Source organism: Chiloscyllium plagiosum, chromosome 6 (assembly GCF_004010195.1).
Source record: "Chiloscyllium plagiosum isolate BGI_BamShark_2017 chromosome 6, ASM401019v2, whole genome shotgun sequence".
Taxonomy (NCBI): Eukaryota; Metazoa; Chordata; class Chondrichthyes; order Orectolobiformes; family Hemiscylliidae; genus Chiloscyllium; species Chiloscyllium plagiosum.
In genome coordinates this window covers 15,036,714-15,059,721 of record NC_057715.1, presented here as the reverse complement: position 1 = coordinate 15,059,721, position 23,008 = coordinate 15,036,714, and the positions used below count along the sequence as shown (strand labels likewise).

Sequence of the window (23,008 nt, the reverse complement as noted above, 5' to 3'; positions counted from 1 at the left end):
GTTTTCCCTGGAGCGTCGGAGGCTGAGGGGTGACCTTATAGAGGTTTAAAAAATTATGAGGGGCATGGATAGGGTAAGTAGGCAAAGTCTTTTCCCTGTGGTCAGGGAGTCCAGAACCAGAGGGTATAGATTTAGGGTGAGAGGGGAAAGATATAAAAGAGACCTACGGGGTAACTTTTTCACACAGAAGGTGGTACGGGTATGGAATGAGCTGCCAGAAGAAGTGATGGAGGCTGGTACAATTGCAACATTTAAGAGGCATTTGGATGGGTATATGAATAGGAAGGGTTTGGAGGGATATGGGCCAGGTGCTGGCAGGTGGGATTAGATTGGGTTGGGATATCTGGTCGGCATGGACGGGTGGACCCAAGGGTCTGTATCCATGCTGAACATCTCTATGACTCTAAGAGCCAACAAAGTCTCAATGGATCAAATGGCTGACTTGTGTGCTGTACGATTCTACATTTCAGTAAGAGAAATATATCAGCACCATTAAATTATTGACTTAAGAATAAGCAATAAAATCAATCGTCTCCTTCCAGCACAAGTTTACAGACGAAGTATCCATAAACATTCAACTCTAAAATTTAAAGACAAGAAGCAACAATTGGAAATGGAAGAGAAACAAAAAAGGGAACCTGAATGCAAACACAACATTAAGGCACCATAACCAGTAATGGGGTTTGCACACACTTCAAAGTCTCAAGCAAGAGACAGAGGTCTTGCCTTTGATATTGCAGATAATGAGGTAGGACTATCATTCTCTGGTGGTTACTGGCAATTTTCTTAAATTATTGTGTGTTGGGCCAAATTACTAGTTTTCACGTTTCATAAATTATTTCAGTAAGGGAACAATGTGCCAAGTAATAGGTGGAAAAATTGGGAAACAGAAGAATCTGAATGATATTTGGGAATAGACAGATGGCGTTAGATTGATTAAGCTTGTTTTATGGTCAGGTACAATACGGCTGAGAGAAGGTTTTCCTACTCTGTCAGGAAAATAACCTTTGTCACTCATTAGTGACCAGGCAAATGATGTCTGCCATTTTCAAGACAGCACAGGCTTGTTTTCATTTGTTAGCATTCAATTAATATGCATAACAACAGATAGGTAGCTCATTACAATAAGGTAAAAACAATGACTGCAGATGCTGGAAACCAGATTCTGGATTAGTGGTGCTGGAAGAGCACAGCAATTCAGGCAGCATCGAGGAGCTTCAGCTGAAGCTCCTCGATGCTGCCTGAATTGCTGTGCTCTTCCAGCACCACTAATCCAGAAGCTCATTACAACACACAGCCTCCATCATCTAGTGTGAAACTCTAATGGCATTCTCCAACAAGTGCTAAGCAGCATTTTAAAAATCTAAAATGCCACAATTAAAGATAGTTTTTGGCCTTATAAACTGGTCTCTTAAGACAGGTAGGAGCCTCAGAGTGTAGCAATATGTTCATTTCGGCCCCCAGGGTTTCTCAAGGAGAGAAATTATGAATAATATAGCAAGACCTAGTATCTAGAGAGCTGGGAAGGGATATCTCTGGATCTGCGAGTACTAAAGTATTTCTAGGATCTACTCAAAGAAATGTTCCAGGAATATGTGAAGGTACCAACTCTCCAGCACTGTCCTGCAGTCTCTGGGAATTAAAGATTAATCTTCAGGACACCATTTGTGGGAACAACATGAGAAAAATCATAGATGGGGAATTAAATAAATTGTGATCTTCTTTCCATTCTGTTTGAATATCTATTAGTTATGGTGATACTGGAGATGGCATCAAAAGAATGTTTGACTGACAGACAATCATCACTAGGCCAAGCAATATAGAGCCCTTTTGCCTGCTGACTGTCCATCAGAAGATAAGGTGCTGTGAAGACGAGGGTGGAAATGGCATGGTGGAGTATGGGATGGGAGCAGGGAGGTGTGTGGAGACAGTGGTAGGAGGTGAAAAGTTATGTGAATACATCCAACCAGAGCAGAAATCACATCATAGGCACCACAAAGCGGTCTGGAAGTTTGGTAGTTTAAGAATCAAGGTCCTGACCCCTGCAAATTTAGTTCAGCATCGGCAGTATTATGGATCCATTAGCATCTGAAGACATAAAGTATCGAGTCCTAATGCCTTGTGCTGAGAGTGGACAAAATCTGACATACAAGTAAGGAAACTAAGATGTGGGCATTTACAGCTTCAAGACATCTGCACAGATTATATTTTTATCTTAAATCTAATCAACTGATTGAGACAATTTATATAACGTGTTATGTGACATTCAGAAGGAAAAGAAGCTTCTAATTTACACAGAAGTATTAATCTATATGTATGGGTCAGTGCACATTGAGTAGCCGTGTAATGAAGGCTTGGCACAGATATTACTCACTCAAAGCATTTAGCACAGTTAGATGAACTTAAATACATGTAAATGTAACTAGTCCAATTGGCCCAAATTGATAGTGATGGATGAATGAATGTAAATTGATAAAAAGCCAATAAAAAAACTGGACTGAAAAAGGAGAGCATCACTATTCATCAACTTGTGGATTGCAGAGTTACATTACGCAGTCAGCATTTATAAAATTACATCAAATTTTACAGCAAAGCAATAGACCATTTGGCCCAAGTGGTTCATATTGATGTTTATACTCCATAAGCTCTTCCCACCAAACTTCATCTTAGCTTATCCATATATCATTCTACCTCTTTCTCCCTGGTCTTTATCTAGTTTGGCTTCAAGTGTATCTATACTATTTGCCTCAATTACTCCAGGTAATATCAAGTTCAAAATACTTACCATTCTCTGGGTAAAGAAGTTTATCCTGACTCCCTTATGGACATATCAGTGACTGCTTTGTATGTAAGAAAAAAGAAAAATATTGCCTATGATGGAAATTTGAAATGAGAACAGAAAATGCTGGTCTCAAAGCATCCATGGAGAGAGAAACAACATTCCTTTCAAGTTAACATTAACCTTTTCTCAGAACTGTTGAATGGTCCATAGTTTTGGACTTCCCTGTAAATGGAACTATTATGGCTTACTATAAGAAAAACTCTTCATAATTATAAAGATCTCTATCAGGTCATCTCTCACACTTTTCTCTTCTAGAGCCAAGTGTGTTCAATGCTTCCCAATAGTTATAATAATTTAGTTTTAGTATCATTTTCATAAATACTTTTTGTACCCATTCTGTGCTTCTATGTCCTTTTTGTAACATAAGGCTGAATCTTATCTAAAATCAGCTAGTTGTCATTTTTGGCAGACTTCATGGAGGGGTTTGTGCCATAAACCCAAGCAAATTTCCTCGCAACATGTTCCCAAGCACACCTCACTCACGACCCACCATGATTCTATGGAACCCCATCCATAGTTATCCTAATCACAGCAGGCAGAAGCACTGGCCAGTGCTAGGACCTCCCAGGATTTTTACCGCAGGTGCTATCTTAAAGCCCAGCTATGCAGCTGGTCAAGTGGTGGCAATGCATAGCTGCCCTGAATGGTTCCTGACAATTGCAACAAGGCAGAGGCTAATTGACATCCTCTGAGAAGTTGTCAACCACAGACAGGTGAGAAACACCGTTCAGAAAAGCTATCTCTATCCAGTGCTGCTTGCAGCTACTGTTTACCTTTAGTGAGTGCTGAACAGTCAAGTAGGCCTTTCACCTGTCCTATTCTAGTCAACTTAGCAGTGAGGTCCTACTTGTTATATATGAAACTTGCTCAATGCCACCATCTGCAATTGACAGAGACATCTGTTAGACCATTGGGCCAGCATGGAATTAGATGTTAATCCGTCCCTCCTGCATTACAAGTTTGGGAAACAGTTCACATTCAGCCACACTTGTACAGAACAAGTATATTTCTATCTATTAATGGGCTGTCTGGCCTGTAAATTACAGATCCAAACTCCTTCACATAATAATGGTAGCTATTATGGCATTGTCATTTGGAGTATCAATTCATGACACCTTGATATAGACATCACATTACTGTTAAAAGAATTGAATACAGGTATTCCATAATTTACTGTGTCCAGATGATCCTGGACTCATATCTTGGAAAACCAGTTCAATTATGTCAGAAGAGCAACTGTTCTGCAAGAGATAAATATGTTTCAGAACTTCAATTACCAAAGGATTCTCAAGATTATAAACAAACGTTCAGTGATGTTATAAACTGCATCTTGATTCGGATCTGTTGTGATTCAAGATAATTTAATATTTACCTTCACAATTGACCGTTGGACAAGGACAAGATAATTAATCTAACTATGTAATATGAAATTACAGTAGATATTGGATCCTTTGGCTACATAATAGGAAATGAACAATCAATGAGTGGAAATAGAAAGCTCCCTGATTTCCTGTTGGCTCATTTGTGTTTTTGGAATTAAGAGTGTTTAGTGGCAATGTACTTCAACTAACAGAATAGGAAGAAGTGAGGCCCCCTGACAGGCTTCATCCTAAAGCTTTAAAAATAAGTGGTTAGTGATACAGAAGATGTGCTGCTTTTCATTTTCCAAAGATCCCCAGATTCAGGAAAGGCTTAATTGGATTGGAAAATAGAGAATGTAACTCCTTTATTCAAAAAAGGGTGGAATAAATGTAACTCCTTTATTCAAAAAAGGAAATAGGAAACTATAGACTAGTTAACTTAACAGCTGCCATAGAAGCTATTAATAAAAACAATTTAGTAGGACATTTAGAAAAATCCAAGGAAATCACACAGAGACAACATGGTTTTGTGAAAGTGAATTCATGTTTCAAGTTTGAGACTTTTGACAAGGAAGCCTTCCTCTGGATAAAGGAATTGATGGATGTGATGTTCTTAAATTTCAAGAAGGCATTTTATAAGGCACCACATCAAAGATTATTGTTGTAAATAGAAGTTCACGGCAGAGGAGGTAACATATTGGCATAAAAAAAGGTTGGCTAACAAGAAACAGAGATAGGCAAAATCCAACAAGTGGTGTGCCACAGGGATCAAAGCTCGAGACTCAACTTTTTAGAAATTGTGTAAATTACTTGAATGGAGGAATGGAAGTATGGTTGCTACATTTGCTGTTGACACAAACGTCAGTAGGAGAGAGTAAGTTGCAAAGAGGACATTAGGAGGCAAACAATTGGATATTGAAAGATTAAATGCGCAGATAAAGCTATGGCAAATAGGGTATATTATGAGAAAATATAAAATTGTCGATTCTCACAAGAAGAATACAAAATATATACTTTCCAGATGGCGAGAGACTGCAGAGCTCTGAGATGTAGGGGGATTTGAGTGTCCTCGGGAGTCAGAGAGTTATATAGGTCTACAGTACAAACATAGACCCATTGCATGAATCTCAAAATGTTAGTATGCAGATACATAAGTACGTACAAATTGGGAACAGGAGTAGGCAAATCAATATCTCAATCCTGCCCTATCATTTGGTACAACCACAGCTGATCTCATCTCAGCCTCAACTTCGCTCTCCATAACCCTTCAACCCATTATGAATTAAAAATCTGTTTATCTCCTTCTGAAGTTTGCTCAATGTTCCAGCATCCAACGGACTCTGAGGTAGTGAATTCTATAGATTCATGACCCTTTGAGGGAAGTCATTTTTTTCCTAGCTTTAAGTCTGTTACCTCTTATCCTAAACTACAACTTCTCATTCTAGATTGCCCCACATGAGGAAACATCCTTTCTGTGTCTATTTTATCAATCCTATTTAGCATTGCATACCCTCAAATTAGACCTTCTCTCATTCTTCTAAACTTCAGAGAGTATAGGCCTAAGCAGCTCAATCTTCCTTCAAAAGACAAATCCCTCACCTCTGTGGAGGTGAAACAGAAGCAGGGAAACAGACCCTTCAGTCCAGCTCGTCCACACCGACCATACATTCTAAACTGAACTAGTCTCATTTGCCTATGATTAGCCCATAACCCTCTAAACCTTTACTACTCATGTACCTGTCCAAATGTATTTTAAATATTGTAATCGAACCCACCGCTGTTACTTCCTCTGGCATGTATGTATCTTTGCGACAATATTCCAATGATTTACATATCATGTAAAAGAAGAATATGAGAAGGGGGAAATATGCTTCTGGTGATCTTGCAGCTTCTCGTCTGTCCAATTATTCAGTTGATATGATCATGACAATCACTAAGCCAATTCAGTCATTTTTCTGAATCAATTGTTTTTTATTCATTGCTGTGTCTAACGGCTATCAGAAATATCCTGAATGCTGCACTTCCATTTCTATGGCTGTGAGAAAAGTTCCAATGTTCTTTACCATCTTCACATCACCATCTCTAAATATATCCTGCATCTTAAAAATGAAAATACCTTATATGTGGACACAAGATGGTGTTGTAGATTCTTTTTTTAAAAAAGTGCCACCCTGGGATTCTCCAAGTTTGATAGCTTGGAAGTTTTAAAAATTTAGATTGATACCAGTTTCCCTTGATTGTGATTAAGAGGAAAGTTCTGATACAGTCGAATAACTATGTTTCATGGTTACTTAATGAAGTGGATTTTTAAATTCAACTGTGATTCATTCCCATTGTCCTATGACTTAGGAAAAAAAGTACATTACTTATTCATTATACTGTACAAAGGAGAATATAAATTGAGGGTCAAGAACAGGAGATGATCAACACACAGTGACAGCTTGAGACACTAAGTTTTAACATTGATGTGTGTTACAGAACAAGTAGATTCAGTGAAATGTGTGGCTCTTGTTTTCTGTAACACTGGATCAACTGGCAAATGCTAAAACTGATGTAATTATAGGCTGTAACAGTTGGAGGTTAGGCTTCTGATGTACTGGACAAAGAGTCCATTCAGCCCATCATATGAAATCTTTAAGAGTTATCAACTAGTCCCAAATCCCATCCTTCCCCCCAACCCAGTTTTCATTCCAAACTGATATTCAAATTCCCTTTGAAAGTTACAATTGAATCAAATTCCATCACTCTTTCAGGCAGTGTGTCTTGTAAATAAAATCCTCTACATCATCAGTATTATTTTGCAATTACCTAAATTTGTGTCCCTATAGATACCAATAGTCCTATCACTGGAAATAGTTTCTTCTTATTTACTCTGTATGATCCTATGGAGGATGGGTTACCTACCTGGATTTAAACAACTGATCATAATTGTATGTTAACTATGTATAAAGCTGGCATGCTGTATGTTGATGATGAAAGCAAAGCCATTCATTGTTGATCAACACTGGTGATCCCTAAGGTGGGTCCGTCATTCCCAGTGATGGATTCTGATTCTCGGGGTCAAAGATGATTGGTGGAGTACAGCACTCCACCAATCACCAGCATTCAATTAGAGTCACTGTGTTTTTCCATTGCCCTTATTTGATAGACACCACTAAACAGAACCAGGCACCGCCGGAATTACATATTAACAAGGGGAAGTTAAAAGGGGGAGGGATTACTTGGACAGAAATTTCATAAAACACCAAAAATTAATGACTGAGCGGAGAAATCGCACTTCCCTGAATGCTTCGTCCCCATCGTTCCCCCCCCACCGAGATTTGACTTTTTGTACGATGCAAGGCTTTTTTTTTAATGGATCCATCAATCAGGTTTTGGCAGCAATTGTCTCCTCCCCGGTTTTATCCCGACTCTGCTACCATGGCCCTGTTTGTTTAACAACATGAAGCTTTTTTTTGTCGCAGCGAGTGCAGACTGGAAGTAAGCAGCGTGTGCAGGGGGATAGCTCGGCAAGACAAGGCTCTCTGCCACCACACACCAGCAAATGAAAACACTACAGCATGCGGCACTTACTGTATTTACTATACTGCATTACACCGTAAGAGAATAGCCGGGATCAAGAGGGAATAGATGGGAGTTCTGTATACGTTCGCATACACAAGGCATAAAGACAGTCTCATTACAGATTTCCTCAGGTAAAATATCATATTGCATATTGAAAGAAGGAGCCTGTGCCATGTAGCTTTCACATAAAATACACATATTTGACTGATCAACTATCTGAGGGGAGCCACATTTATGTTCAGTCCCTGCTGCACGTAAGATATTTCTACCTGTGTGGGATAGGTATCTATGTGCGTTCCATATATGGGACACAATAGCATGTTTACACACATTAGTCGTTCGATTACGTGTGAATATACTGTTTGAATTGTGGATGTGCGTACAATGCTCGTGTGTTGTGCGTACGGCTGCATTCCTGGGTGGACAGAAAGCAGTTTGCAGAGAGCGAGGTAAATCAATGTGATGCAGTGCTAAGGGAAGAGTGGGCTTTGCAGTAATCGCCGGGAAAGGAAAGCGGGCGCCTTTTGGTTGGTTTGTGCGCCCATTTGGGCTTGCCTTTGTTCAAGACAGGTTGCAGGAGGGGGGCTCGCTCAGCTCAAACGCAATGTTCCGTAAACTTCAAGCAAATGCAGGATGTGCCGATGTTCGCGGGGAACTGACACAGCCTCTGCAGAGGGATTGCACCCTGATCTACACAAAAGATCTAAAGACTTGTATTTCTAGTAACACCTGAGCAATGTATTTGTAGTAAAATAAACATTTCCTCAGATAAAGGGACGCCGCCAAGTAACGAAACACGTATTGCAGACCCAGACTGAATTGGAATAAGGCTGAAATGTAAATGAGGAAATCCATGACTAAAACAAGTCTATAATAAGCTGGATGTAGTTACGTCAAATCTGCTTCGCTGGGGTTCCTGAATGTCAAAAATAAAATGAAATTTCGTCCCTCAATTCACTGACACCTCAACGTGGGGTGCCAGAGTTGCTTTCTTACTAAGTCTTTGCAACTGTGTTTTTAAGCAAAAAAGACCAACTGATTCAATTGATGCTGCAGACAGCCGCGATTCCGTTAACAGATCCCCTCCGCCTCGGAGTCCAGCCTCTCCTTCTCATTTAAAAAACACCCGTTAACTTTGAATAATGAATGGTGTATGGGCCACGATCCCTTTTGGGTGATCTCCTCAGCGTGAGTCAAAGGGACACAAGGAAATATAAACGGTCAAACACACACGGTCCTGCGGTCAGTTGGTTATACTGAAAGGAATGAAACGGGACAATGATAGATTCCAGGGCATCGCGGCAACTTCAGAATTCAGATGGAACCGGCTGTCTAAGCTTTCTCTGAAAAGCAGACACTGCGGAACGAACAAGATGGGTTCAGGGGATAGAGCTGCCTAGAGTTTACCTACCGAACTTCCTTTGGTCTTTCTATAAAGTTTGACACATTTAAACAAGGTTTGGATGATAGAGAACAGGGCTCTGTTTGACATGGCTGTCGGATTTGTCTCGAACAGCCCGGGTTACAGCCCTGGCGGAGGGACTTTGCAATGAATGCTTGTCCCTAAAAAAACTTATCCTGGAGGTTGTACCAGGTCAGGCAGCGGGGTGTGAGAAATAATCATTCCTCCCTCGCTCTCCACCCCCTCCCAATCTCTCTATCTTCAGCCGAGCCACACTTTACAGCGACCTCAATGAACACAGTGTGGGGTTAACCCCATCAGCGCCACAAATCGAGTGGCACTTTCTCAGGCAGCTTTCTGTCTCCTTGGGGAAGGCAGCGGCCCGGGCCAATGCAGCGTTAGAAACAAGGTGCATTCCACCATGCAACTTAACGCAGGTTGCAGCCCACAAACCGGAGCCATTCGCTGACACCACGGCCCTCCCCCTCCGGCTCCTCCAAAAAAAAACCCAAAATAAATAAATAATCCGATTGCACCTTTCGAAGAGTTACTCAAACTTTATTGTAACCGGGCGGCAAGAGTCTCTTCGATCGTGAACACTTCCCATAAAGGGGAGGTGGGGGGGGGGGGGACATCTGCATTACCGAGAACCTTCAAGTCAGTGCTCCGATCTCAGGTTCTTGCAAACTAGCTGGAGACTAGCTGGGAGGGACAGAAGCACTTCACACTCTCTCAAATCGAGGGAACCCGCTTGTCTGTGACAGTGGCGGCTGGAGCTGAAATGAGGGGGTGAATTTCGATGGCAGAGCGTTCCTCTTTGTACAGCTCAGAGAGGCAACATCACGTAACTTTAATGCGCGAGGTGTCTGAGGATGCCCGGGCCATCGGCTGCCACACTATATGACACACAGGGCTTTGTTTAAATAAAACAGGGGCGTCCTGCTGGCAACGACACACAGAGGAAGAGAACTCCTCCGTTAAGTAGCAGCTGTAGTAAAGCTTGCCCCGGTTGTTTCTAAGGTGTCAGAATGCTAAAGAAACGGCAATGATCTACTACACCGCAGTGTCAACGTCAGAAACAGCCTTAGCCCTTTACCAGACTACTCCATTCGATTGATAGCCCAGAAACCTGGGATCTATATTTAAAACAAAAACAAAATCTGCCAGACACATGAGGGGCACAGAGAAGGGAAAAAAAAGCAAGAACGACTGCCCATCTGAAGGAGCAGATGCTTACCAACTGGACTCTTGTTTTTCTTAAGACTCTTTCCACAAAGACACTGCAGCATATGCGTTCCTTTGCTGAATATATTCCAAAGAAACCACATTGATTTAGGCGAAGAACAATCCAGCAGCTGAGACACCCTGAGATGCAGATTCTCCTGGTTGCATAATAGACTCTGCTCAGTCCGTCTGCTGACTGGTGCCACGAAATTTCGCATAGAAAATGATATTCCGATCCCTCACACTCTGTGCCTCACGTGATAGTATCTCAGACTTCTCAATAAAGGCAATTGATGCTGCTTACAGCAACATTGGAACAGCAGGAAGACCGGGGACCGCTCTTTCTATTCTAGCGCAAGGTGGCTTGGGAGAGAAAGAAGTCGGTGTGTTAACAAGGACGGCCTCCCCCCCACCCTCTCCCCTGCCCAGAAAAAAAAACCCAAAATACTAATCTGGAGAGAGCAAAAGGCGAGTCATCTCCAGTGGAAGCAGCAGCAGCAGCATTGCCTAGGAGTTGGTCGATTGGAGAACCAGCAGGACGTGGCGGATCTACTGAGCATCTGTTGCACCCAGAGGAAGTGAGGGAGAACCAAATCGCATCCTCTTTGTGTTCGGTCCCCACCTCAGGACCGGGAGGTCGTCCCCAGCCCAGCGTCAGCAGGCTATGCAATCGCTGCTGCTCCCGTTTGCAGGACTGAGTGCATTTTACAGCGGTCTTTTCTCTCTCTCTCTCTCTCCCCGGTGAATCTGCAATTCTCAATCAGGCCACACAGAGCCGGACGGCGGAGCGACAGCGTGGTGAAACCCTGTGGCCGTCCGAGTCAGTCTCACTCAGTCAGTTGGAGCTGCTTTCGCCATCCACCCGGCCCCCTGCACCCCCTCACCTCCCACATGTAAAATAGCAACCCCGACTGAGGACCCACGGCAATCTGCATCCACTCGGTGTCGGGGGTGATGACAGAGGTGTTCAGCTCAGCTTCACTGAGGGCACGCCGCGGACTCAGGCGGCATGGAACTCACTAGAGATTGCAGAGAATAGTGTATGGATGAACCTGGTTGGATGGACCGGTTTGGTAACTGTACGTCTTTTATTGGGCTTCGTGCGTTAAACATCCAGAAAGGCGAATTATTTTTGAAAAGGAGCCAATTGCTTTCCTCCAGGGATTGAGTTAAACTCCACGTACATCCCGAACAATGCGGATGTCAGCGTGTATTCCCCAAAACAGAATTACATGTGCAGCCATAAACAAGTACCTTGTAAATACAGGGAGGATCTCGGTCACACACAGGTGGTACATGTTGTGGTCTCTCTCTCTCTCTCTTTAAATGGATTTCAATTCTTAACACATTCCTGCACAGTAGAGTAAAACCCAAGGTTCTAATTGGCTGCCCACCTGTCTATTTGTCATGAAGACATCCAAAGACTGAAGAGACAATAATTAAGTTAAAAATCACACAACACCAGGTTATAGTCCAACAGGTTTATTTGGAAGCACTAGCTTTTGGAGCACTGCTCCTTTGTCAGGTAGTTGTGGAGCAGGACTATAAAACCATAATTTATAGCAAAAGATTACAGTATCATGCAACTGAAATGATATATTGAACAACCTTAGATTGTTAAGTCTTTCATCTTTTAGAATGGGTTGCAGGTTTCAGTACAATAATAGTGATTCCAAAAAAAACTTGTTGGACGATAACCTGCTATTGTGTGATTTTTAACTTTGTCTACCCAGCCCAACACCGGCTCATCCACATCACGGAGATTATAATAGTTTACCCTCCACCCCAAAATAACTAAAGGCAACCATCAGGAGATATCCCATAAATAACAAAATAACTGCAAAAATGATAAATAATTTCATTCCAAACAACACCTTCATTTTTTTAGTTACTTTATTCTTGTTGCCTCTATTGTTCCTTAAGAAACTCCATGAGAATCATAGACTCTTGGAAGGCAAAAGTTCATTCAGCCCATCGTGCACCCATCAGCTCCTCGAAGGTCAGATCCCTCCCGTCACCTCACTCTCTGCCTTGCAAATTTTTCACCTTGAGTTTTTAATCAGTTTCCTTTTGCAAGTTACTACTGAACCTACATCAATCGTCTTGCCATGCAACTCAGTCCAGTTTCCACAACTCACTAAATCACCAATAAATGCCCCAGCATTCCTGGATCCATTGTCAATACAATAATTCTGTGCCCTTTGGTTACTGAGGCCTGACAGGAGCAAAACAGTGAGGGCAAAAGGAAGAACTATTTCCAGAGATCCAGACCAGAGTGTAGGATGTAAATATTGCAGAGGATGCTACACAGACAAAAGGAAAGCATACTCAGTGCAGGAAAGCAGTATTCTAACTGCAGGAAGCTCAATCACTTTGCAGAGATGTTTTGCTGGAAAGAAACAAACTAGGAAGATAAGGGTGGCCACTGGAGAAATGCTGGGCAATGATTCTGATTAGACATCTATAAAAGTTGGCATCCTCTGGTCTCAACGTGATAAATTGTTTGTGTCTGATACAATAGTGACTGCTGTTGGGGAGTATCAAGTGAGTGTGAAGTTGTTGTGGTTCTGTTCGCCGAGCTGGAAATTTGTGTTGCAGACGTTTCGTCCCCTGTCTAGGTATCCTCAGTGCTTGGGAGCCTCCTGTGAAGCGCTTCTGTGATGTTTCCTCTGGCATTTATAGTGCCAATTACTGATGATTGACAGTTAATCACCAAGCTTTGTTTACATTTTAAACAGGCAGGTTGATTGGTTGCCCTGAGAAATGAAGTGTTGAATGGCTGTCACCTATTTTGTTAAGTTGAAATAGTGAGTGCATGTACATGTGCCGAGAACAGGCCTCCAAGCATAAATATATGCAACAAATATATCAAATATATCCAGTACATGCAAGTCATAGAGTCAGAGAGATGTACAGCACGGAAACAGACCCTTCAGTCCAACTCGTCCATGCCGACCGAATATCCCACCTGCCAGTTCCACCAAACCCTTCCTATTCATATACCTTCTATGTCCTTTTCCACAGTAAACACTGATGCAAAATACTCATTTAGTATCTCCCCCATCTCCTGCGGTTCCACACAAAGGCTACCTTGCTGATCTTTGAAGAGCCCTATTCTCTCCCTAGTTACTCTTTTGTCCTTAATATATTTGTAAAAACCATTTGGATTCTTCTTAATCCTTTTGCCAAAGCTATTTCATGTCCCCTTTTTGCCCTCCTGATTTTACTCTTAAATATACTCCTACTGCCTTTATACTCTTGTAAGGATTCATTTGATCTATACCTGACATATGCTTCCTTCTTTTTCTTAACCAAAACCTCAATATCTTTAGTCATCCAGCATTCCCTATACCTACCAGCCTTTCCTTTCACCCTAACAGGAATATACTCTCTGGATTCTTGTTATCTCATTTCTGAAGGCTTCCCATTTTCCAGCCGTCCCTTTATCTGCTAACACCTGCCTCCAATCAGCTTTTGAAAGTTCTTGCCTAATACTGTCAAGATTCGCCTTCCTCCAATTTAGAACTTCAACTGTTAGATCTGGTCTATCTTTTTCCATCATTATTTTGAACCTAATAGAATTATGGTAGCTGGCCCCAAAGTGCTCCCCACTGACACCTCAGTCACCTGCCCTGCCTTATTTCCCAACAGTCAGTCTTGGGAAACCTAGTTTGCACCTTCTCTAGTAGGTACATCCACATATTGAATCAGAAAATGGTCTTGTACACACTTAACAAATTCTTCTCCATCTAAACCCTCAACACTATGGCAGTCCCAGTCTATGTTTGGAAAGTTAAAATCCCCTACCATAACCAACCCATTATTCTTACAGATAGCTGAGATCTCCTTTCAAATCTGTTTCTCAATTTCCCTCTGACTACTACGAGGTCTACAATATAATCACAAAAAGGTGATCATCTCATTTTATTTTTTAGTTCAACTGATATAACTTCTCTGGATGTATTTCCGGGAATATCCTCCCTCAGTACAGCTGTAATGCTATCCCTTATCAAAAACACCACTCCCCCTCCTCTCTTGCCTCCCTTTCTATCCTTCCTGTAAGTATTTGTATCCTGGAACATTAAGCTGCCAGTCCTGTCCATCCCTGAGCCACGTTTCTGTAATTGCTATGATAGCACAATCCCATGTTCCGAACCCATGCCCTGCGATTTGGGGTGGCTCAGTGGTTAGCACTGCTGCCTCACAGCACCAAGGTCCCAGGTTCAATTCCAGCCTTGGGCGACTGTTTGTGTGGAGTTTGCACATTTTCCCCATGTCTGTGTGGGTTTGCTCCGGTTTCCTCCCACAGGCCAAAGATGTGCAGGTTAGGTGAATTGCCCATAGTGTTAGGTGCATTAGTCAGAGGGGGGTGGGTTACTCTTCGGAGGGCCGGTATGGACTTGTTGGGCCGAAGGGCCTGTTTCCACACTGTAGGGAATCTAATCTAATCATCTGCCTTTCCTATTAGGCCTCTTGCATTGAAATAAATGCAGTTTAATTTATCAGTCCTACCTTGTTCTCTGCATTGTCCCTGCCTGCCCTGGCTGTTTGACTCAATTCTTTTCTCAACTGTATCACTCTCAGATTGATCTCTTTTCTCACTATCTCCCTGGGTCCCACCCCACCCCAACCTTAATAGTTTAAATCCTTCTGAGCAATCCTAGCAAATCTCCCTGCCGGTATATTAGTCCCCTTCGAAATCAGGTGCGATCCGTCCTTCTTCTGCAGGTCACTTCTACCCCAGAAGAGATTCCAATGATCCAAAAATGTGAATCCTTCTCCCATACACCAGCTCCTCAGCCATGCATTCATCTGCTCTATCCTCCTATTCCTGCCCTCACTAGCTCGCAGAGCCTGGAGTAATCCAGATATTACTACTCTCGAGAATCTCCCTTTTAAATTCCTGCCTAACTCTTTATATTGTCCCTTCAGAATCTCATCCTTTTGCCTTCCTGATCAATTGGTTAGGGCTGAATTATAACACATATTGACAAAGTATTAATTTGGCAAATTTCATGGGGTGGTTTTGCTCTGAGAGACTTAATATGTTTTCTCACACTGTTGTCCCAAACTGACTTGCATCATAGGCATATGGCACTCCACACATTGTATTCTCCCACTCGCCACGGGCAGCATTACTGGCCACAGCCAGGATCTCCTAGAAGTTTTGGCACTAGTTTGATGTTTAACGACCAGTCATGCACGTGGTCAAGCACTGGCAATCGGACCTGCCATTCGTGGTTTACGTCCATTGCCCAAGACATGTTGGACAGGGGAAAATTGGTATTCAGTTTGCTGATGGAGACATTGATATCCTGATGGATGGGGGAGGTGCATGCAGTCGCAGCCTATAGTATGCCCAGAGATGTTGTTGCCTCGTATCCAAGATGGAGGACTGGAGGGGTAAGCAGCAAGCTGGAGTTGCCAATTTGCCACTTTGACTTCTGTGGTAGGAATTGCTGTCTAGTTTCCACCTGATGGATGGAAGAATGGAAACTGCATATCAATGAGGCAAGATGATGCAACAAGGAAGATTTGAGTGCATGCTAATGCTTGCAAATATGCCTCTTGCTGCTCATTAGCAAGAATCCCATCTCTCCATTCAACATTTAGTTGGAAAGTGGACATTGTGCCCTTAATGTCAAGAAGGTCCTCATGTGATTTTCCCAACTGTCTAGCCAATGCCCTCTTCATTCGGTGGCTGGGAAATTTCAGTCCATAGATACGTCATATGTTTTCTTTTCATGTAATCAATGATGTCACATCACTTTTGTAGTTAAATGAAAGCTACTTGGAGCTCGAGAAGCAGATTTAGCCAGAGTAGCTATTCTCAACTAGTGGTCTACAGCCCACCAGCAATTCACAAAATAGTTTCAAGAGGTCGCCTAAAAATAACCAGTGAATGTGAAGGAATGGGCATTGTGCAATCAGCCTATGCCAGTTTCATTATTGAATTCTGAAACCTGCATTTGAATGGCATGATCATTTGTTTCAGTCAGTGGCCAGTAACTGAACTGAACACATCATTTATATCCTTGAATCTAGCAACGAGCATGCGCAACAGTTTTTATATTAAGCAAAACAAAAATAATAATGAATACATGTTTAATTACATAACCAGTTTTCATGGAGACAAGCAATCAGGAAGGATATGAATGAAGTAGGAGAGAAAATAAACAAATCAGTGGCAGAAAAGAGAGTCTCACTTAAGGTAAAAAAAATCAACCTCGGGCCAATGCTTTGCAACACTGCTCCTGAATCAGCCTGTACATCTGTGACAAACAATAATCAATCCCGAAATAATGTGAATCCTTGTCACAAGTACATTGTCTTGTGAGATGAATGGATGCAAATGGACAATTTTTATACAAGAAGATGCACCTGATTTCCAGGTATGTTTTTTTATAATGCAGGAGTTCAAGGCAAGGGTTTAGAGGCAAAAACTTCTGAACTCCCAGATTAGAAAACAAAAAGGTTTCTATAGGATTGACTAGAGGATGACACCCAGCCTTAGAATATAATTAGAGTGTGTCAGTCTTTGCAGAGGCAGTTTCATTAAAAGTATTGACTTTGTGATTTATTATGGAAAAAGCTGATACAAGAGTGCACTAAAAATGTGACAACAACAATAAAGGTTGACTACACAATGATGATTTAAAACCGTGAGATTTTTAATAAATACTAAGTGCTGCATCCTTATGAACCATAACCTGTCTGGTCTTGAAATCTGAAGTTCAGAAACATCATAAGTAGTGTGAGCAGACCCAAGCTACTCAAAGATTCACCACTTAAGCGCTCAGACATTGCCACAAATTGAAAATGCATAAACTAATTTGACCTCTGGGCTGAGGGTATAAAATAGCAGGGATATGGGGACATGATGACTGTGAAGCATGGAAAAGGCAGAGTGAGTTTACAAAGCAAGTTGAATTTCTCTTTACATTCTCTCTGTTAGTTTACTTCTACCACTCCCTGTGGCTCTCTCTCTCTCTGCATTCCCTTCTCAATCTCTTTCTCCAGCTCCCACTCACCCTCTGTCCATTTATTTCTCTCTCTTTTGATTTCTTGCTGTGGAGTCAGAGTGGAGGATACAATATCTGGATAAATAAAATAAATTTTGATATTACTTTAGAATGTTTTATCACTGTTATGTTTTGGGTAAATAGGTACAGTGAAGGCTCATTTCATTGCACCACCCTCAGGAATAGTGAGCATCTAAGGCACATTAGAAAATTTCAGGATGTAGGATACCCCGGTAGTGTAAAGGGCAGGGCCAATTTCCCTGGAGCATCGCAAGCTGAGGGGTGATCTTATCGAGGTTTATAAAATCATGAGGGGCGTGGATAGGGTGAAAAGCCAAGCTCTTATTCCCAGGTTAGGCGAGTCCAAACTTAGGCATAAATTTAGTCATAGAGTCATAGACATGTACAGCATGGAAACAGACCCTTCGGTCCAACCTGTCCACGCCGACCAGATATCCCAACCCAATCTAGTCCCACCTGCCAGCACCCTGCCCATTTCCCTCCAAACCCTTCCTATTCATATACCTCTTAAATGATCAATTTTAATGCTTTCCCCACAACAAATGCCAGGCCAATTAGCCAATAGTCTCCTGTTTTATGCCATCCTCCCTTTTTGCATTGAGGGGTTAAATTAGTTTCTTTGCAATCCAATGGAACTTTTCTTGAATTTACGGAACTTTGGAAAATTAAGACCCAACACATTGTGAGAGAGGAAAGATTTAAAATGGACCTAAGGGGCAACATTTTCATGCAGAGTGCTGTGAGTGTATAAAATGAACTGCCAGAGGAATTGGTGGAGGCTGGTACAATTAAAATATTTAAAATGAGTACATGAATGGGAAGGGATTAGAGGTTAATGGGCCAAATGCTGGCAAATGGGACTAGATTAATTTAAGATACCTGGACAAGTTAGATCAAAGGATCTGTTTCCATGTTGTACAACTCTATGACTGTGTCTAGAGGTAAGGACCATTGAAGCACATCCAGTCCAAACTTGTGGTTATATAAAAGCTTACAGTGTCACAGTTGCTTTAGCACTAATGTTGATTCAAGACAAGGTTTGTGCATGTATTTTAACTTTCACAGAATAGGACATCACAAATACAGGTGAAAAAAGAAGTCAGCATTTCAACTCTCTCAATCCCTGAGGAATGTGACATACAGCAAGCAAATACCTGACAGCTAACTACAAAAATGAAATTCTAATACAAACAGAAAAATTCTCTACCCAGCCCAGTCACCCTAGAAGCCAGTAGTGTTGCAAAGGCCATCCTGACATAGATATAACTGTGATGAGCAGCAGGGAGTCAGGCTAAGCAATCCCTTCCACTGCCAGCTACCTGAAATGCTGCAATAGGTGTACCAACATGCTGATTAAGTGGCAAATAGAAGCAGATGGATAGCATTGATCGATCACTGGACTCCTGATTACAGGAGTAGCCCTTTAGATGGCCCTTTAGAGTGCATGGTCCACTTCCCTAATTGACCCTGACCATCCCTTAGACAGACTTTGCAGGACATCACAATTCACCATGGCCCGGCTTGTCCATTGCTTTTGTGTGACAAGCCCAGCTGAACAATGAGCAAGACCCAGATTTTTTTCCTTGATTTTTAGGACTGACAGTGGCCTAATCCCTGGACTAAAGGTCCACTCCCTGAACTTGCTTTGGGCCAACTGTCTCACTAACAGTGGCAAGTAGCTCCACAATCACCCCATAGACCTTGCCTTTCCTATTCCATACATATTAACACATTCGTCATGACCATCCATTGTGTTTGCCACATAAGTTGCAAGCACCTGCAGCATTTCTGATGTTAATACAGTAGTGCCCCTTCAGCCATGTGTAGCTCCCCTTTCACATTGGCATATGACTGGTTCCTACTGTCTGTATTATTTCCTGCCCTGATCTGAGTCTCTCTGTCATAAGCAGCTTGCCTTGCCTTCTGTGCAAAGCAGCCATCTGTGAAGCTGAAGCTAGTGCTTCGCGATTCTCCATGAAGGGTAATATACATGTTCTGCCTTATTATCCATGGAGGGGTCCACTGCGGTTGCAGAGTTACAACAAAAGTGAAGACTAGGCAGCATCCAAGGAGCAGGAGAATCGACCTTTCGGGCATAAGCCCTTCTTCAGGAATCGGGCTTATGCCCGAAACGTCAATTCTCCTGCTCCTCGGATGCTGCCTGGCCTGCTGCGCTTTTCCAGCACCACACTTTTCAACTCTGGTCTCCAGCATCTGCAGTCCTCACTTTATCAAAAGTGAAGACTAGCCCCATTGAGAAGGTTTTGCTAGAGGTAATTGAAGCTTTGTACTGACCTGGAAGCAGAAAACCAAAGTCAACTGGTGCACGCTTGGTTTATGCAGTTGAATTTCTGAAGTATCAAGAGTGAGCAGATGTTAATGGTGAAGGGAAGTTAATTCTGACAAGTCATGCAACTAATGAGATGCAAGTACATTCAGAGAGGTTTTTTTTTAACCACCTAATGGTGAGAGAGTCATCTTGATATCCAAGAAGGGAGAACTTAATTGCTTAAGTTTACCTCCGTGGTAAACATCTAAATGTTTGGCATCCAGTGCACTGGTAGGCAGTGCAAATTGCCGCTCCTGAGCATCAGTGATGGTGGGAGTGAATATTTGTGGATGTGGTGCCATTTCAAATGAGTTGCTTTGTCCTGGATGGTGTCAAACTTCTTGAGTGCTTTACTGGAACTGCATTCAATCAGACAAGTGGAGAGTATTCCATCATATGCCTGACTTGTGCCTTATAAATGATGAACAGGACTTAAGGAGTCAGGAGGTGAGTTTCTTGCTGCAGGATTCCTAGTCCCTGACCTGTTTTTGTACCCACATTTATATGACTTGTCCAATTCAGTTTCTGATCAATGGTAACCCCAGGATGTTGATAGTTCAAGTTTCACTAATCACAACACCATTGAACTTCAAGGAGCAATAGTTATATTGTCTCTTATTGGAGATGGTCATTGCCTGGCATGTGTGGAATGAATGTTTCTTGCCACTTTTCAGCCTAAATCTGGACATTGTTTAGGTCTTGCTGCATTTGGACATGGAGTGCTTCAGTATCTGAAGAGTGCTGAATATTGTGCAAAAATTGGTGAACATTCCAACTTCTGATTTAATGATGGAGTGAAGGTCATTGTTGAAGCACTGATAATGGTTGGATCTAGGACATGACCCTAAGGAGTGCTTACATAGATGTCCTGGAGCTAAGCTGACTGACGTCCAACAACCACAACCATCTTCTTTTGTGCCCAAGAATGACTCCAACCAGCAGAGATATATCCCCACAGTTCACAGAATCATAGAATCCATACAATCTTAGTGAGTTTTGAGAAGATTTGTAGCTCAGGTTGAGGTTTTAGATGTAGGTTTGCTCACTGAGTTGAAAGGTTCGTTTCCAGATGTTTCGTGACCTTACTAGGTAACATCTTCAGTGGACCTCATGCGAAGCAATGCTGAAAATTCCTGCTTTCTATTTATATGTTTGGGTTTCTTTGGGTTGGTGTTGTCATTTCCTGTGATGATTTTATTTCCTTTGGTGAAGTCACTTCCCATTCCTTTTCTCAGGAGATGGTAGATGGGGTCTAACTTGATGTGTTTGTTGATAGAGGTCCGGTTCATGCGAAGCAATGCTGAAAATTCCTGCTTTCTATTTATATGTTTGGGTTTCTTTGGGTTGGTGTTGTCATTTCCTGTGGTGATTTTATTTCCTTTGGTGAAGTCACTTCCTGTTCCTTTTCTCAGGAGATGGTAGATGGGGTCTAGTTTTCTGCCTGTTTGTGGGCTACCATGATGCCAAGGGGTCTAAGTAGTCTGGCAGTCATTTCCGAGATGTCTTTGATGTAGGGCAGAGTAGCTAGGGTTTCTGGACATGTTTTATCTGCTTGTTTGGGTTTGTTGCTGAGAAATCGGCGGACTGTGTTCATTGGGTACACATTCTTTTTGAATATACGGTATAGGTGATTTTCCTCTGCTCTGCGTAGTTCCTCTGTGCTGCAGTGTGTGATGGCACATTGAAATAATGTTCTGATGCAGCTTTGTTTGTGGGTGTTGGGATGATTGCTTTTGCCATTCAATATTTGATCCGTATGTGCTGTCTTTCTGTAGACGCTGGTTTGAAGTTCCCCATTGGCTGTTCGCTCTACTGTGACATCTAGGAATGGCAGTTTGTTGTAGCTTTCCTCCTCTGTAGTGAATTTTATGCCAGTAAGGGTATTATTGATGGTCTTGAAGGTTTCATCTAACTTGTTTTGTTAATGATGACAAAGGTGTCATCCACGTAGCGGACCCAGACAAAACACGTCCAGAAGCCCTAGCCAGTCTTCCCTACATTAAAGACATCTCGGAAATGACTGCCAGACGACTCAGACCCCTTGGCATCATGGTAGCCCACAAACAGGCAGAAAACTAGCCACCAGGATACATGAACACCAACTAGTCACAAAAAGACATGACCCTCTCTCACTAGTATCCTCACATACGGATGAGGAAGGACACCACTTCGACTGGGACAATACATCCATCCTAGGACAAACCAAACAAAGACACCCACGAGAATTCATAGAAGCATTCCAACTGGAACTCTATCAACAAACACATCAAGTTAGAACCCCATCTACCACCCCCTGAGAAAAGGAACAGGAAGTGACTTCACCACAGGAAATAAAATCACCACAGGAAATGACATCACCAACCCAAAGAAACCCAAATATTTAAATAGAAAGCAGGAATTTTCAACATTGCTTCAAAGAACAAAGAACAAAGAAAATTTACAGCCCAGGAACAGGCCCTTCAGCCCTCCAAACCTGAGCTGATCCAAATCTATTGCCTAAACCTATCGGTCAATTCCTAAGCATTTGTATTCCTCTGCTCCCCACCTACTCATGCATTTGTCCAGACACATCTTAAATGAATCTACCGTGCCTGCCTCTACCACCTCTGCTGGCTACGCGTTCCAAATGCCCACACCCTCTGTGCGAAGTACTTACCGTGTGTATCCCCCTTAAGCTTTCCACCTCTCACTTTGAAAGCGTGACCTCATTATGGAATCCTTCACCCTGTCTATACCCTTCATGATTTTGTAAACCTCAATCAGGTGCCCCTCAATCTCCTTTTTTTCTAGTGAAAATAAACCTAACCTAATCAACCTCTCTTCATAGCCAGCACCTTCCATACCAGGCAACATCCTCGTAAACCTTCTCTGCACCCTCTCCAAAGCGTGCACATCCTTTTGGTAATGTGGCAACCAGAACTGTACACGTATTCTAAATGCGGCCGAACCAATGTCTTGTACAATGTTAACATGACTTGTCAGCTCTTATACTCAATACCCCGCTCGATGAAGGCAAGCATGCGATATGCCTTCTTGACCACTCTATCCACCTGTGCAGCAACCTTCAGGGTATAATGGACCTGCACTCCCAGATCTCTGCCCATCAACCTTTCCCAAGGCTCTTCCATTCATTGTATGATTTGCTCTAGAATTAGTCTTGTCTAAATGCATAACCTCACATTTGTCTGGATTGAAAAGCCATCTGCCACTCTTCTGCCCAACTCTCCAGTCTATCTATATACT

The 23,008-nt window shown here is 42.3% G+C and overlaps 1 protein-coding gene across 1 annotated transcript in view; it reads right to left on the bottom strand.

The window, feature by feature from the left end:
• The window catches only part of fgf14 (fibroblast growth factor 14), a 507,463-nt gene extending 496,696 nt beyond the window's left edge, over positions 1-10,767 (bottom strand). Inside the window, exon 1 of the mRNA XM_043691268.1 lies at positions 10,407-10,767. Within this exon, the coding sequence (XP_043547203.1) occupies positions 10,407-10,611 (205 nt within the window). The 5' untranslated portion in view covers positions 10,612-10,767. The remainder of the gene's footprint in view (positions 1-10,406) is intronic.
• Positions 10,768-23,008: the final 12,241 nt, after the last annotated feature.